The 15,250-nt window shown below is 35.2% G+C and overlaps 1 protein-coding gene across 3 annotated transcripts in view; it reads right to left on the bottom strand.

Moving 5' to 3' along the window:
* Sec24AB (Protein transport protein Sec24AB) overlaps window positions 1-15,250 on the bottom strand; it is a 290,512-nt gene that overhangs the window by 43,787 nt on the left and 231,475 nt on the right. For all 3 annotated transcript variants that reach the window (XM_090404311.1, XM_090404313.1, XM_090404312.1), the window contains 2 exons: window positions 2,933-3,043; window positions 477-655 (listed from right to left, as the gene is read on the bottom strand). In XM_090404311.1, coding sequence (XP_090260437.1) covers window positions 477-655; window positions 2,933-3,043 — 290 coding nt within the window. The remainder of the gene's footprint in view (window positions 1-476; window positions 656-2,932; window positions 3,044-15,250) is intronic.

Here is a 15,250-nt window from a genome sequence, read left to right as displayed (position 1 = left end):
GTCAACAGCCTCTATAAACAAGCAGTCTAGTTGTGAAAATACTTCACATGCAAATTTTGGTCTGTATATGCTTAGGTGAAAGATCAAACAATATAATTTGTCATTTATAATCAGATATATTTTATGCTTATGTGAAGACTCATGCTGTACCATGTGGGTATTCAAACCAAATTCGACAGAATAGGATGGTTAATCCCTATTCCTGTAGTCTCCTGTGTCTGCATACTGCATGTGTTCTTCCGGCTGGTTTGCCTGTTTTGCAGGATGCAAAACCTTAGTTTCCAGGAGAAAAATATCCTATCCCACCTCTGCATAAGACTGGTTAACTCACCTTCAGATGAAAAGCCCTTTATAGTTCTTTACATTCTAGACAGGGAAAACATTATATATTATTTTAAAAGAGATACAAATTTAGGCAACATTTATACATATGTTCCTCAGCATTGTTGACAACAGAAAATGCTTAATGTACTCACATGTTTTAACAAGGCAAGAATAAAAAGTGGTATCAATCTTGTGGAAAAAGGAACCATTAAAGCACCTGCAGCCTGTTCTGATGGCAAAGTCTGTTTGAAAGTACCCAGAATATCCAAGCAAACATTGATAAGAGCATCTCTAGCATCACTTAATGATGAAGACGTGCTACGATCTACAGCTGAATTAAAAGATCACAAAATCAGGAATTTCCTATTTTCAGCATTATTAAACTGCTACAAATATTTAAATTATTGTAATTTAAATATGTTAAATAAAACATATGGATTTTCATGCTTGAGTGCATACATGTGAATATCCATGTACACACAAGCACTACCTTAAAATTATTCAAATTTCTGATATTTACTCTCAAGGGATAGAGGATATTATGATACAACATGATTAATTTTACGTTAGTATAAATTCCTATTAACAATTTTCATTCCAAATTAACAATGTTCCAATTAGGAAAGTTACATGCTGAATTAAAAAGTTGGAAATGATGACCAACTCAAGAGAATACTATGTTCAGTCCCACGATCATCAGTTACTGAATAAGAAACATGTCAAAAAGATGTATTTAAATTATGCAGTAACTCACCATGTCCCTACAATTCAAAGAACAAAGGTGTACATTATCTCCACTGTTATTCATCATATATATGGATAACATTATGAAGAAAAGCAGTATTAAACCTGATACCAAAATTGGTGATGTCAATTCTCAGCTCTAATATATGGAGATGATGTTATGCTCTTAAATTAATCCAAGTCTGCAGGATTACTTGCTCAAATTGAATAACTGCTGTAATAAATTTGGTATGAAAATCAATATTAAAAAGACAATGAAAATAGGCAGGAACATTGAAAACATCAACTGCATCTTCAATGGAGAACGTACAGAACAAGTAAAACATTAAAGTCACTTAGGCACAATGTTGAGTGAAGATTGCAAATTAAATTTGGAAATAGACATTGGAATTAGCAAAGTTGGTATGATAGGAAGTCAATTGAATAAATTTATATGGAATAAGAGAGAGAGATTAGTCAAAACACTAAACTAGATGTATGCAAGATGGTGTTCAAACCAATTTTAACTTATGAATCTGAGAGCTGGATTAGAAATAAAACTCTTGATCAAAGACTGGAGACCACAGATATGAGAATCCTGAGAAAGATTAAGGGACTGAACATATGGCATCAATGGCAGTATCAAGTTAAAAATGAGGATATTAGGAAAGAATTTGACATGGTTAGCATTCAAGAATGTGTTAGTAGAGCCAATCTCAGATGGTATGGCCACTTAAACAAAATGGGAGAGGATAGATTAGCTTAAAATTAGAATGATACCTTAGCACACCTACATAGCTATCAAACAGAAAAAAGCCCGATTATTTGACATAGCAAAGATCAAATGACACTGCTAGTATGCAGCAATGCAGCAGGCCATATAACAAAGCCAGGCAACATGGCCACTTTGTCTGTGACATTTTTGATATACATTTTTGCTCCATGAGCACAACATAAAAGGCTTTCCTACCTTTACAAAAAATATCAAGATTCTGCCATCTACCAAAACTGCCACTTCATCCCATGAAAAAACCAGGCATCTATGAGATTCATTGCTCTTGTGGCATTTGTTGTGTGCCAGGTGGGAAGGTCAGGAGAGATCCGCATGTTTGAACATGTAAGAGACATCAAAAAAAGAAGGGGAGCACAAATCAGGTTTAGCATTCCATGCAGCCACTACTGGCCATCAAGTACTCTGGCAACAGACAAACATGTCATAAATTGATAATAATTGTTTCACAAGAAAATTTAAAGAAGCCACAGAAATGCTTAGGATCCCTACACAGAACAATAAACATCAAGGCTTGATTTTACATCACGTGTGGTCTGCCTTCATCAAAAATTTAACTGCCACAGACCTAGGATATAGCACAGGTGAACCACAAAACGTGACAACTTGCAATGTTCCAACATGCATACAGTAACAAATATATTATTTGAAATTTTTTGTATCTGGTTTCTCAATTTAACAGTTGTGAAGTTATTCAAAACATGTAATGTGTGATTAATTGTCAATAAACTTTTGTTGTGTAAAACTTATGTACCATTACCCCTGATGATGTAAGTCTTATGCCGCACGAAACTTGTTGGGTTTTTTAGCTGTTTATTTTTAATAAACTCTTTACATTAAATATGTGATCTCAATACCGAAAACTACCTACAGAACTGCTTAACCACAGAAACCTACATCAACATACATGAAGTTTGTTGAGTGAAATTAAGAAAAATAACTGAAATTATAATAAGTTGTGCAATAAATTTGAACATGTATGTGAATGAAATATGAAATAAACACCGGTGTTAATTTAAAAAAATTAACACTGGTGATTTTCCAAATCATTCAAATATTTTAATGCAAAGCAATAAACTAAAATTAAAAACTTACCCATTTTAGCAACCAGTCCAATAATAGCTTGTTGATCGGCACTCCCTAAAATGTCTGTTAAGATGGAAGCTACAGGTAAACTTAATGTATGCACCCTAATCCTCCTTTCACCTATAAAATGCCATAAGAAACAATTGAATTAATATTCAAAGTTTCAGAATAGGAAACACTATCTCAAAGTCAATATAATGTTGTTGTTTTTTCTATTTAAAATAGAGCATTAGATGTATACACATGTAAAACAAATTTCAGCAAAAAAATTTAACATTTTGATTTTTTTTTTTTTTTTTTTTAATTCAAAAACCACACTACAGTAAGTTATTCAACTTATACAATTTTACATTAATTTATTTTTTATTTGGAAATTGACACTATTTTTTGTTGGTTCTAGCTGTACATGTTGGTTCTCTCTTTATGTTAAATCTTAGTATCAGTTTACAGTACTATATACTGGTCAGAGCCTGTTTCTATGTTAATATCTTCAGATTTTATTTAACTTATTTATTTCGCACACCCCTCCCCCTTCCAATGAACTGAATCCTACAATATGAATTCTATAAATCTTCAAAGAAAAGTTCGTTGGTATAACAGAAGATATGAGAGCAGAGGGGAAAAAGGATATAAAATTAGTGATTAAACTTAGTGTATCAATACTTTCTACCATCCAACAGAGACAATGAGTTATTCGACCAAATTATCAACTAGTGCTAGGTGATTCCAAAAATTTAAACACTATCATGGCTTTCACCATATAAAACTGATGGAAGAAGTTACTAAAATTTCAGAAGCATATTGAATCCAGTTTATATGAACTCAGTGTGGAAATCGCAAACCCATTAAAGTGTTTAGCTTAGATCAGTGTTTCTCAACCTGTGGTCTGTGATAATGGGACAGGTGGTACCATCTTAAATTAAATTTTAAGTCACAGACTTAAATATATTTTTAATTATCCAAACAAAACAAATTAAAATTGAATAAGTAGTAAAAATTATTGAAATAAAATGGATACTTGAAAAACCAACCAATAGCGGCAGAATGACGACAATAAAAGTGGGATGAAGTGAACAACTACATGGTTTTATTGCTTCCATCTTCCCTTGCTGTTTTGTCAGATTTGAAGTAAACATGTGTTATCCACATTTCAACCAACTGCTTGTTGTTTATTGATTTTTATTATTGAAGGTTTTCCTCCTTCAACCAAGGCTCAGTATACCTTCAGAAGTGCTAAATGATATTTGGACAAAGTGTGTCGTCAGTTAACCCCAGTATTTATATATTTTTCAAAAACATTTTTTTAATAATAAATAAGTGGCTAGAACGGGGTGCCTAAGGGTCAAAGCTGTATAACTGAGAGGAGACCTCCACATAGCCTTTAAAGGAATGCGGAGAACCGACCAGGGCTTCTGACCTAATGTCCAATCCTCACCTTCTCGTGGTGCACCCGGTTGGGTATCTACTTTGATACTGAACGAACGAGGATGGGCTGGCAATTTGAGATTTAGCCGACCAAATTGTATTCTTATTGGTTAAACCAAAATAAAAAATGATGGTACAACATGACAAAATTTCATGCCGGCTGGGGCGTCGCCCGGTTAAACAAGGCCCCCCCACTGTTTTCGCCAGGGAACCAGGGCAAACAGCGAAAAGTCAGCTACTGGAACAAATCTGAAAACAAACCAACTCAACATCACCAGAGTTAAAGACCGGTACTATCAACATAAGAAGCCTGAATGGCAAAGAAATGGAGCTAGCTGAGGAATTAGATAAGTACCAGATCGACATAATAGGGGTGACTGAAACAAAAAAGACCAAAACTGGTGAGATCTTTCTGAGCAATAAATACAAAATGTTATATTCAGGCAATGACAATCAAGGAAAATAAGGAGTAGCCATAGCATTCAACACAAAATACGAGGCTAATCTTCTTGAATAGCAGTCAGTCTCAAGTTGAGTAATGTGGGCAAATATGAGAATGGGGAACTGGACAATGAGACTTATTTGTGCCTTTGGGTCCCACAGAAGGTTCTACTAAGGTAGAAGTGGAGGAATTTTTTGACGCTTTAGAAAAAGCAACTGACACAATGAAAAAGGAAAAGTTGATCCTTGTTGGGGATCTAAATAGCAGAGTAGGAAATGATTTTGAGACATACAAAAATACTCAAGGTATACATTTTTGGTCGTTTTTATAGATAGAAATATATTGCACCAACTGACATGCTAGCCAGCCTAGATGTTGTATCCCTTTTTACCAATGTTCCAGTAGACGAGGTAATAAACATCATCCAAGACCTCTTTCCTCTAGACATCACACAGATGTTTAGACACTGCCTTCAATCTAATTTCTTCAAAGTTAACAACACCATATACCAACAATTAGAAGGCCTAGCAATGGGAAGCCCACTATCACCATCTTGTACAGACCTTTTCATGGAAAAACTTGAAAAAGAAATTCTCTCTGCAATCTCTCCGAAACCATCTACATGGTGGAGATATGTGGATGATATATTCATCATATGGCAAGGCAGCTTAGACAACCTTAAATCGTTTGTGGATAAAATCAACTCAATACATAGCAAGATAAAATTCACTCTGGAAGTAGAAAACAACAACCAACTACATTTTTTAGATATTTTGATAAAAAAACAACCTAACAGTGTCAAATTATCCATTTACAGAAAGCCCACAGATACTGGAAGATATCTTCACTATACTTCAAACCATCACAAGTCACACAAACTGAGTATTATTATCCACATGTTGAAACATAGAGCCAAAAAGTTTATATCAGAAGAGGAGGATACACAGAATGAACTCTCACTAATAGCCAACACATTATCACAAAATGGATACCCTCAAAACATCATCAAAAAACATCTATACAATGACAACCCCAGACAAGAAGAATCCCACCGTCAGCACGTTTCTACTGTAGTGATACCTTTCATCAAGTCAATTTCTTATCAAATAGCAAGAATACTAAGAGCCAACAACATCAGAGTGGTCTTCAAACCAACCACCAACATCAGACAAGTTTTAGGATCTCCAAAAGATAAAGTTCCTTTCTACAAATATCCAGGAGTATATTACATTCCCTGCTCCTGTGGTCTTGCCTACATTGGACAAACTTCACGAAGTTTAGAAATTAGACAAAAAGAACATGTTGGTGACGTAAACCACAACAGAAGCATTTCTTCCGGCTTAGCACATCATTTCTGCACGTCTAACCACACGATAGATTGGCAAAACAGCTCCATGCCATATCTCGATGACGACTACAGGCATCGTGTTTTTAAGGAAGCCACAATAGTACTAATAACCGGCGGAAACCTCAACAGAAATCAGGGTATAATTCTCAACAGTTCGTGGAAAAACTTGATCCTCTCTCTCAGTCAATCTGAACTGCAGCTGGCCAGTAATCACATTGCAAGTCTACAACAAACGCGCATGCGTGATAATGAATAAGAACAATAAGCCATCTCTGTCACGCGAAACGTGTAACCATAGATACTAGTTTGGTTTACAACGTTTTTTATGTTCCTTTTAATTTGCATTTACTTTCATATCTCCGTAATACCTTGAAAAAGCCAGACAGTTTGCTGGCGAAACCAGTAGGTTTTAATAAATGTTTATTTGTAAAATACTGGTCTGTATTAATAAAAGTGTATTTCTACATACAAAAATATTTTGGGAAAATTTGGTGAAAAGAGCAAAGCTAATAATAATGGCAAATATCTGTTGGATTTCTGCTCAGGACATGGACTGATTATTACTAACACCATGTTCCAACATAAAAATGTGCACAAATTCAAATGGAGAGAAGAGGCTAGGAATAAGAAAAGTCTCATTGACTATGTTATTGTTGATAGTGATGTTTTCTCCCTGGTGCAGGACACCAGAGTGTACAGAGGATTTGAAATTGGAAGTGATCACTATTTAGTCTTGAGCAGGATAAAATTGAATTTCATATTCAAAAGAATAACATGTAAGAAAGTTTTAAAGCGAATAAAAGTTGAGCAGCTCTCAGATGTGAACTGTAGACTAAAATACAGAAAGATTATTGAAAAGAAAATGAAAGAGTTTGAGAACAGGAATCAAGCCTTGGAGATTCAGTGGCAAACTCTGAAGAAAACATTGATTGATTCTGCCAGAGAGGCATGTGGCGACGTTGTCTGCAAGGATAAAAAAATCAGTACTCCCTGGTGGACACAGGAAGTTAAACAGGCAGTGAAGGAAAAGAAGAAAGCATATCAAAAGTTCCTGGCAAATAAGTCAGCTTTTACTCTTACAGAATACAGAGACAAATGTAAGAAATCTAAACAGTGTGTAAAACTAGCTAAACAAAAGTCATGGAAGGATTTTTGCAAGAATATAGAAAATAAATATCAAGAAGGTGGCAAAATATTCTGGAGGTTGTTGAAGAAGCTTAGGAATGGAGGAAAGACTGCTGTAAAAGGAGTTAGAGATGATAAAGATGATATGAAAATGGAAGAAACAGATATCCTTGAAGTATGGAGTAATTACTTTGAAAAACTGCTAAATGAAACAAGCAGTGATGACAGCACAGTGATAAAAAACACTGACCAGGCATGCAGTCAGGAATACATATCCATACTTGTAGAAAAAGCCATCAAAGGCTTGAAATGTGGAAAGGCAGCAGGAGTAGATGATATTCGACCAGAAATGCTGAAGTATGGTGGTATAAAAGTCTTACAGTGGCTGCACTGCATAGTTCAGAAAGCCTGGACAGAGGGACGAATTCCCGATGATTGGAGTAGAGCTCTCATAGTACCCATATATAAAAAGGGAAATAAAACTGAATGTGAGAATTACAGAGGTATTTCCCTACTGAGTGTTCCTGACAAGATCTATGCAAGTATACTTGAGAAACGGTTGAGAAGAATTGTGGAAGAAAAGCTTGGTGAAGAACAAGCTGGATTCAGGCCAAATAGAGGCTGTCAGGATCAGATCTTCACTTTACGACAAATAGTCGAGAAAGCCTCGAGCTCAAGCCTCTGAAACAGAATTTTGAAACATATTTTCCAAATAACTTTAATAAGAAATTTCTGTGGGTTCGCGATCCATTTCAGGCTTACAGTCACGAGAATGATCTTTCGTTATCGAAAAAAGAACAGTTAATTGAGCTTTCTAGTGGCAATGGGCTTAAAATGCAATTCCGTGATCTTGGTTTGGCTCGATTCTGGATCTCGCTTTCAGTGAGAAGATAATTTCCCGAATTATCTGAAAAAGCATTGAAAATTGTCATGCAGTTTTCTACAGCCTATCTTTATGAGAAAGGATTTTCATTGCTCCTTCAAAGAAAAACAAAATACAGAAATCGTCTTAGTGTGTGTGTGTTGATCATCGACTGAAGTTGACCAATAGAGTCAGATCCAGCAACTCTGCAAGGGCTGAGAGGCTCAACTATCTCATTAAAAGTAGGTAGCAACATAATTATATCATATTATTTATTTGTTTAATAAAAATTAAAATTTTGTTCAATGATGATACACTTTTAATAGTTTACTTCCAATTCAATTATGTTTCCATATGTATTTAAAACATGCTTTTGGATTTATTATGTTATAAATAGCACAGCTTTTCCCAAATGTTGGTACTCCCAACATAGGTTTTTTTTAAAAAAAAAAAATACATAACTTAATGGTCCATAGAATTGTTTTAGGCATTTTACTGGTTCTTGGAATTAGAAAGGTTGAGAAATGCTGGCTTAGATGAAACTGTTCTATTTTGGAAACATGCTCAGTTAAACATTTGTTTTCATTGGGGAAAAAAAAAAGTTTCAAGGCTGATGAAGGATGCAAACAGATGTTATGAAGAAATTAATAGAGAAATGACAATCTATATGACAATGTTAATGAAATTATAGGTGTCTGCTTAAGTTTAATTTAGTGTTTCTTTCTTCTTTACTATTTTTACAACTTCCTTCTGCTATTAAATTTTCATAATTTCATGGCCTGCTAATTTGGTTTACATTTACAAGCCAAATATTTTTTTTTCTTTATGAAACATTTTCTTTCCTTTGTTTTGATTTACATTCATATTGAAAATATAATCTCTCAAGTTATATGAATTATGAGTTGCTCAGTGTTTATCGAGGAATGCATTATTATACAATGAGGTATTCTTGTACATCCTTAATTTTTATACAATTCAATAAATATGCAGCTTACATAAAATAATGTATGTTCTTTTTATATATTTATTTTGTCCTTAACCTAATAATACCTCACTCTGCTTCTCATTCACCTTTTAACTTATATTACCTATTGTGAAATTCTCACAAGCAAATTATCACCAATCTAATGCTTTACACAACATGGTGATATTATGAAAACCAAAAAACAATGATGATAAAAACTGAAGTGTCATACTGAATGTATTGAGAATGTGATAAATATTTAAAGATATTAAGTCACTTCCAATTTTTTTGCTGATTAAGATCCACTGCACTTCTCTTTCTCATTTTATAAACCTTGCACTACGGAAATAAAAAAACAACAGCTTCTACAAACCTAAATTCTAATCTTTAAACTAGTCATCAGTGGCATTTCAATAACTATGTTAAGTTCAATCGTATAAAATTTCAATCATTCTATTTTTCATATAAAATAGTACAATTTTGTTCATAGTACTACTTTTAACATCCAAATTTCTGGATGAGGTGAGATTTCTCTTCTTGGAATAACTCTAATCTTTCTTGGCATAAATACATCACAAATACTGCCTTCTCAGCATCCAAGATTTTAAAATACTTTCTTTTGTTCATGGTATTATGCAGTGCTATTTTACCCCTAAACAACTCTATACAAAGTGCAAATTGATCTAACCAATTTCATACTCCTTGCAAATTTCAAGTATTACCATAAGTCCTTACTAAAAATACTTGACAATGGTACAGAACAGTATAATTAGGTGGATCATTGACTTTTTCCTTGCCAATTCTCCTTTTTTTTTTTTTTTGCATAAATATTCTGTTTCTGCTCCTTGCATTTTCTACAAATATTACTATGTTTTGGTATTCTCCTGCTCTCCTCTACATCTGTGAAAAGACATGCAACAGCTGCCAGCCATCCATCACAGATCAACTCCAAACTCTTCTTAATTTCTGCTGTGTTCTGAAAGTCTCTCCTTATGAATTTATAATCTACAGGAGCATCATATAATCTTCAAATTCAACATTAATAAAGTACTAATATCATACAAGTGTATAATAACTATGAAGCATTGATTAAGAACCTCTTGTGTATGAGATTACATAAAAATTATAAAAAATAAATTACAATCTGTTTAGTAACATTCTTTCCTTTATAAGATACAATGTGGATAGTACTGTGTGTATTAGTAATTGTGACATAACATTTAAATTTTGTACTGTAACACAGCCTCATAGTGTCTTATAAAAGTTTTAAAAGAAAATTTACATACAGGAGGTCATTTTTCACATTTGTCCACTCGTTTAAAACGCACTACATTCTATTCTAATTTAACAAAGCTACTAATCTGTGCATCAGCTCATTTATCAACAAGGACAACCCCCCCCCCCCCCGACTCCAATACATTAAAACTTTATAACTGCAAAACCTGAAATTACATTAGCAATTTCCAATAAACAGTTGTGAATCTCTCGGTGTATTCATTTAGTTCAATATTAACATTCTGTGCAAAGATGCTATACACAATGCACAATTTATTACTTTATAAAAGCAATCAAATGTGTTTTTCGCAAAGTATATTAACAAAAGAATGATAATTATAACCACAAAATAAGGGTCACTGAAGCACGTGGCAGGTGATTTGACTTGTGGTAATTTTTTTTTTTTTTTTTTTTTTTTTTTTTTTTTTTTTTTTTTATGGTGTATAGTGTGAATTCTTTTCTGAATTGTACTACATTTTTTTCTCAGTAACACAAGTGTTATTTAGTGGGTCTGCTTTTGGAGTTTTGTTGTTATATATTGTGTTATTTTTGGGCTACTGAGAAGGTGAGGTCACAGTCGGCAGTGGAAGAGAAGATAAGTTTTCGCTATCTATTATAGTTGAATATAGTATTATATTTATATATATGTTTATATTTAGCGTTTATTTATATATATATTTATATATATATATATGATACAGTGTTCATATATATTTTCAGCGATTAGTTTAGTAGTTACTTGGCAGTAAGGAATGATGGCAGATGCAGCTGTAATCACAAATGGCATGTCACCAAGTCCTTCACCATTTAAGAACTCTATTATACGTAACATAATAAAGGACTTTGTAGCATGTATGCTTCCAGGGAATTGGATATGTGGCAGGTGAGAGGGGGAGTGCATATATGCGCAAAATGCAGGCACTGGGAGGAAATCAATGAATTACATATTTCGATAATCGACTTAGTTGTTACAGGCACAGGAAATGAATGTCAGGAGACTAGTAGTGTCATAGGAGAGAATGACGAGTGGGAGATGAGTAGTGTGATAGGAGAGAATGACGAGCAAAATATGAATGAGAAAATAAGAGTCGGGAGTGTGGAAGGCTTGAATGACTGTGAAGTTTTCGGAGATGGTTTTGATTGGGTAAATGAATGGTGAGTAAGAGTGACTAACTTGCACAGAGGGATAGATGAGCTGAAAGAGGAGGTGGAATGTCTTGTGAAGGAGATGAGAAGTATGAAAAATGAGATTAGGAGAATGGAAGAGATGAAATGAATGCAAGGCGAATCAGAGTAGGAGAGAGGGAATGAGAGAGAGAGGTTTGGGAATGATAGAAGAGGAGAGTATAGGATAAGTGGAAGAGAGGAAATGAGAAATATATGGGAATGATAGAAGAGGAGAAAAAATGGAACAGTGGAAGAGAGGGAATGAGAGACAGATATATGGGAATGATAGAAGAGAGAATAGGAACAGTGGAAGAGAGGGGAATGAGAGAGTTATGGGAATGATAGAAGAGGAGAGAATGGAAACAGTAGGAGAGAGGGAATGAGAAGAATGCAAGGGAGCACTGGAACCAGGGATAGAGTGATGTCAGGAAGACAGGTAAGTAGAGGAACACAGAGAGAAAGTATTAGAGAGAGAGTGAGGGATGCATGGGAGCAATCGAGGAACAGAGTGGTAAGAGGTGTAATGTATGGGGACTCAATGATCCATGGTGTGCAAGATAGGATGCGTGAGGAGTGTTTGCCTGGAGGAACGATAGAAAGTGTGGCTATGGCAATTAAGAGGGGTGAAAGGGTGGATGAGATGATTGTGATGTTAGGAACAAATGACTTTCGAGGTAATGTAAATTTGGCAGAGAGATGTGAGATTCTTGCTTGAGGTTGTACAAAAGAAGACAGAGAGGAAAGACAGTGTGTGCGTGTTGCCTAGGTATGATAGTGACAAGCTGAGCAGAAGAGCAGTAATATTGAATAACATAATGGCTAGAATGTGTCAGAAGAGATGACTGGAATATATGGATGCTTGGAGGGCGTTTGAGGACAGAGAGGAATTGTATGCGAGAGACCGCTTGCATTTGAATGAGGAAGGACATAGGCATCTGGAGTGATTGCTATTCTGAATGAGTCGGTGTGTCAATGCAGGGAAATTAGAATGCGCAGGCTACTGTTGACTGGAAGCCTTACTGATAACATAAATAGTCAATTAATACATATTTATTTTGTGTGATATGTATGCATGTATTATATGCTATATTCTTATAATAAAGTAAGCTAGAGAAAAGAAAAATGTTACTACAGAAAATCATGAGTGAAAATATATTTACAGTACTGTATTTATTGATACAGTAAGTTGAGGTCATCTGTTTACAAGATGAATTGTATGTCTGTCAGTACAACATCAATATTGTCTTATATGATACAAAACATTGTAGATGCCATATGTATTACTAATACTAGACATCAAAAATGAAAAGATAATGTGAAAAAGAAATTATTCATATTTATTTACAGGTATCACAATCCATGCATTGATAACAAAGAAGCAGAAACATGATTGCTTTGCAGTAGTCTAGCCTATACACTAATGAATGAATGATTATCATTTTTTATTTTATGCTAATTAATTAAACTAAGTAACTAATTAATAAGTTATTTTATGCAGTTATGATTTTGCATCTTTACGTTTTTTTTTACATTTCTCTCGACTGTGAATGACCACGTACAATCTGTAATGTTTGTGTGTGTAAATTTTGATAAATTTTAACTTTTTTTATAGATTTGTATATATTTTACGGTAGTAAATGATAAAATAGACTAGTATTTGCATATATTTTATGAATTCATGATATATCTAACTTTTTCTTAATTTTTTTCAATATACTTAAGCTACATGGTTTGTCTGCGAGCTTTTTCGAATTGTTGAAATATCTAAAAAAAATTTCAAATATATTTATTCAAAAAAAAAAAACCTGCATATAAGTGGACCTGTGCAGTTCAAACCCACATTCTTCAAGGGTCAACTGAAGAATATGGGTTTGAAATATCTTAATGTACTAGTCCATTAGTCACTGAATTTCAATCCCACTGATCATTTCTGTAACAGAACAAGATATTTGTGATAGGAACACACTACCAACTGACAGGAATGCAGAATTCATGTCTGCCTGGAAAAGATGTCTCTGAGGTGTTTTTGGAAGTTAATGGATTCAATTCCCCGACACACATTTAGGCCAGACTCAGTGATACAATATTAGATGAGTATTTCTAATATCCTTACAACTGTGTGTGTGTGCACGCACACACACACACGTAATAGAGAACAAATATGGTGAATATGACTTCACAACTGCATATGATTTTGAATGAACTGAGAAACCTGTTAAAAACTTGAGGTAGCAAAGCATGCATTACACCATGCTATATACTATTTATAAAGTATATACTTTATATATATACTAGAAAACATCATTACAACAATTCATAGGTACAATGCTATAAGAAATTCACCATTATCAAGCTATCCACAGGGGCAGCCTGAGGATAAGGAGGCATGGTGGTGGAATGAAGAGGTGCAGTTGGAGATCTAGGAAAAGAAAGAGGCAAAGAAAAAATGGGACATGACTGGAACTAGAGCTGACAAGGAGGCATATAGATTAGCAAAGAAAAATGCAAAGAGAGTTGTGGCAAGGGCGAAGGCAGTTGACAAGGTTTATGAAGTACTGGAGAGAAACAGTAGTGAAGCTCAGTTGTTGAGAATAGCGAAAGCTAAAGATAAGGCCTCGAAAGACATAACATCAGTCAAACAGATAAAGGACGCCTCAGGAGTAGTACTACAAGAGGAGGAAAAATCAGAGGAAGATGGAAAGAATATTTCCGTAATCTGCTAAATGAGGAAAATCCAAGAGAGAGGTGTGAGGATGGAGAGGCAAATGAGGGATCGGTGCAGGACATCAGCAGAGAGGAAGTGCTTTGGGTACTGAGAAAAATGGAAAGGCTGTGGGGGCAGACCAGATACCTGGGGAAGTGTGGAGAAGTCTGGGCAGCGAGGGCACAGACATGTTATGGGATCTGATGAGGAAAATAGCCCAACAGGAAAAGATACCAAAGGAATGGAGGAAAAGCATTCTCGTCCCAGTCTACAAAGGAAAAGGTTCAGGATTGTGGAAACTATAGAGGGATCAAGCTGATGTCACACACGTTGAAGATATGGGAAAGAGTAATTGAAGGAAGGATACGACAGGAAATGAAAATTGGCGAGAAGCAGTTTGGATTTATGCCAGGAAGAGGGACAACAGATGCAATATTTGTGCTAAGGCAACTAACTGACTAACAAACTGTTCATGAGAAATATAGGGAGATGCCGGTGGAGCTGCATATGGTGTTTATAGACCAGGAAAAGGCATACGACAGAGTGGCCAGGCAGGAGGTATATGGGGGGGGGGGGGGGGTCGGAGAAGTACGTGAGGTTGGTGAAGGAGATGTATGGGGAAGCGAAAACTCAGGTCAGATCTAGTGTTGTCATGACAGAGGGGTTCCCCATTGTCGTCGGGCTCCATCAGGGATCTGCTCTGAACTCCTACCTCTTTAATCTGGTCATGGATGTAATAGTGGAGGATGTTAAGAGGGAGGCACCATGGAGCATGATGTTTGCCAACGACATTGTTCTTTGCGAATCATTCCGAGAGAAGCTTAAAAAGACCCTGGAAGAGTGGAGAAAGGTATTGGAGGAGAAAGGCATGAGAATTAACCGGGTGAAGATCGAATGTATGTCAATGGGGAGTGCCGAGGATATGGTCATACGACTCCAGGGTGAAAGGTTAACTTCAGGGAAGAAATTCAAGTACCTTGGGTCGGTCGTCGAGAGGAATGGAGACCTGGATGAG

The sequence above is a fragment of the Typopeltis vanoorti genome, chromosome 14, assembly GCF_054136105.1.
Source record: "Typopeltis vanoorti isolate ZY-2024b chromosome 14, IOZ_Tvanoo_1.0, whole genome shotgun sequence".
NCBI lineage: Eukaryota > Metazoa > Arthropoda > Arachnida > Uropygi > Thelyphonidae > Typopeltis > Typopeltis vanoorti.
Note: the sequence above shows the minus strand (reverse complement) of the source record. Positions and strands in the feature narration are given on the sequence as shown.